This window comes from Sinocyclocheilus grahami, unplaced genomic scaffold (genome assembly GCF_001515645.1).
Source record: "Sinocyclocheilus grahami isolate Dianchi unplaced genomic scaffold, SAMN03320097.WGS_v1.1 scaffold8832.1, whole genome shotgun sequence".
Lineage (NCBI taxonomy): Eukaryota > Metazoa > Chordata > Actinopteri > Cypriniformes > Cyprinidae > Sinocyclocheilus > Sinocyclocheilus grahami.
The window spans coordinates 4,863-6,330 of record NW_015512259.1 but is presented as its reverse complement, the minus strand read 5'-3'; the positions used below and the strand labels follow the sequence as shown (position 1 = coordinate 6,330).

At 39.9% G+C, this 1,468-nt stretch overlaps 1 protein-coding gene across 1 annotated transcript in view; it reads left to right on the top strand.

Annotated features, from left to right (window-relative positions):
- Window positions 1-139: 139 nt before the first annotated feature.
- Window positions 140-1,468, top strand: part of LOC107578104 (BRISC and BRCA1-A complex member 1-like) — a 5,482-nt gene continuing 4,153 nt past the window's right edge. The window contains exons 1-3 of the mRNA XM_016264093.1: window positions 140-574; window positions 675-733; window positions 841-961. Coding sequence (XP_016119579.1) covers window positions 161-574; window positions 675-733; window positions 841-961 — 594 coding nt within the window. The 5' untranslated portion in view covers window positions 140-160. The remainder of the gene's footprint in view (window positions 575-674; window positions 734-840; window positions 962-1,468) is intronic.

Genomic DNA, 1,468 nt, shown 5'->3' with positions numbered 1-1,468 from the left:
AAAAAAACACAGATAATAAAAAATAGATCAAGTAAAATAAGGAATAAAAAATATACAAGTCGACAATTTTATGTACAGGTATATAACAGTTATATTGTTATTCTTCGTTTATTGGTGTGATTTACTGTAATATGTGGTGTTCTGATGTTGTCAGGTTGTCATGGAGACCCCTGAGCCCGGTCAGGCAGATGGTGAGGAGCGGATGATGGAGCTGAGACCCAGGACCCGCTCCAATCCGGAGGGTGCAGAGGACCGGCGCAGCAGCACCGGCAGTCTGAACAACAGCCTTGCATCGCCACCGCCGCCGCCGCCACCACAGCCGGCCGTGGGCAGCCGTGTGGAGGGAGAGGGAGAAGCGGCCAGCTCCGACAGCCCTCCGACTTCTGCCACCGCCATCTCAGCCACCGCACCTGCAGCTGTTACTGCGACGGGAAGCTCCACGGCCAGCATGCCTGCCATAGCTTCTGCGGTGAAGGAGAGACCCAAACCCCCTCAGCCGTCCATGAGCACCCAGATCCCCCCATCAGCTGAGTTACACCTGCGGGCGCCACGAGTCAACTGCCCAGAGAAAGTGGTAGGTCTGTCAATAACTTCCAGGCTTTCAGGATATGTGCATCTGAAAACACATCTGTCAGTCAAGTTTTCTCGCAATATCTTTTTTTTTTTTTATACAGATCATCTGCTTGGACCTTTCAGAGGAGATGTCTCTACAAAAACTGGAGTCGTTTAATGGGTAACTTTACAGTTTTTCAGTTAAACCGTTTCCTTGGTTTATCACATTCATTTAGAAAAGACGAATGTATTTGAAATACATTTTCTGTGAATGATTTATATTTCCAGGTCCAAGACGAACGCCTTAAATATTTCACAGAAAATGATTGAGATGTTTGTGAGAACCAAGCACAAGATCGACAAAAGGCATGAGTTTGCTCTGGTGGTGGTGAATGATGATGCCATGTGGGTGAGTGGACAGAAACACAGCTTCAACTACACTGTCACTCTGAAATTAAAACTCGCTGTAATTTCATGAATCTGTCTTTGCGTAGTTGACTCACTGATGGGTCAATGACATGACGCTCTTTTTTTGTCTGGTTCTGTTAATTTAATCAGAAGGATTCAAAAAGAATGAAATTCTTTAAAAGTAATCTTTTTATTATTTCACAGAAAATGCTTTAACAAAATTGTTTACTGACAGTGTTATTTATATACTATTATTATTGTACTTTAGTATTATTTTATTTGCTTTTGTTTTATATTTTCATTTTAGTTTTAGTTTATTAATTTGGTTATGAGCTTTTGACATTTTCAGTTTTATATATTTCTATGTATATTTAATTGAATTTGATTCATTTTTTTAATTTTAGTACTTATTTCAGTGAGATGCCAAGGCAACATGTTTAGTAGTTTTTCATTTAAGTTTTTCTTGTAATATATATATATATATATATATATATATACAGTGGGTACG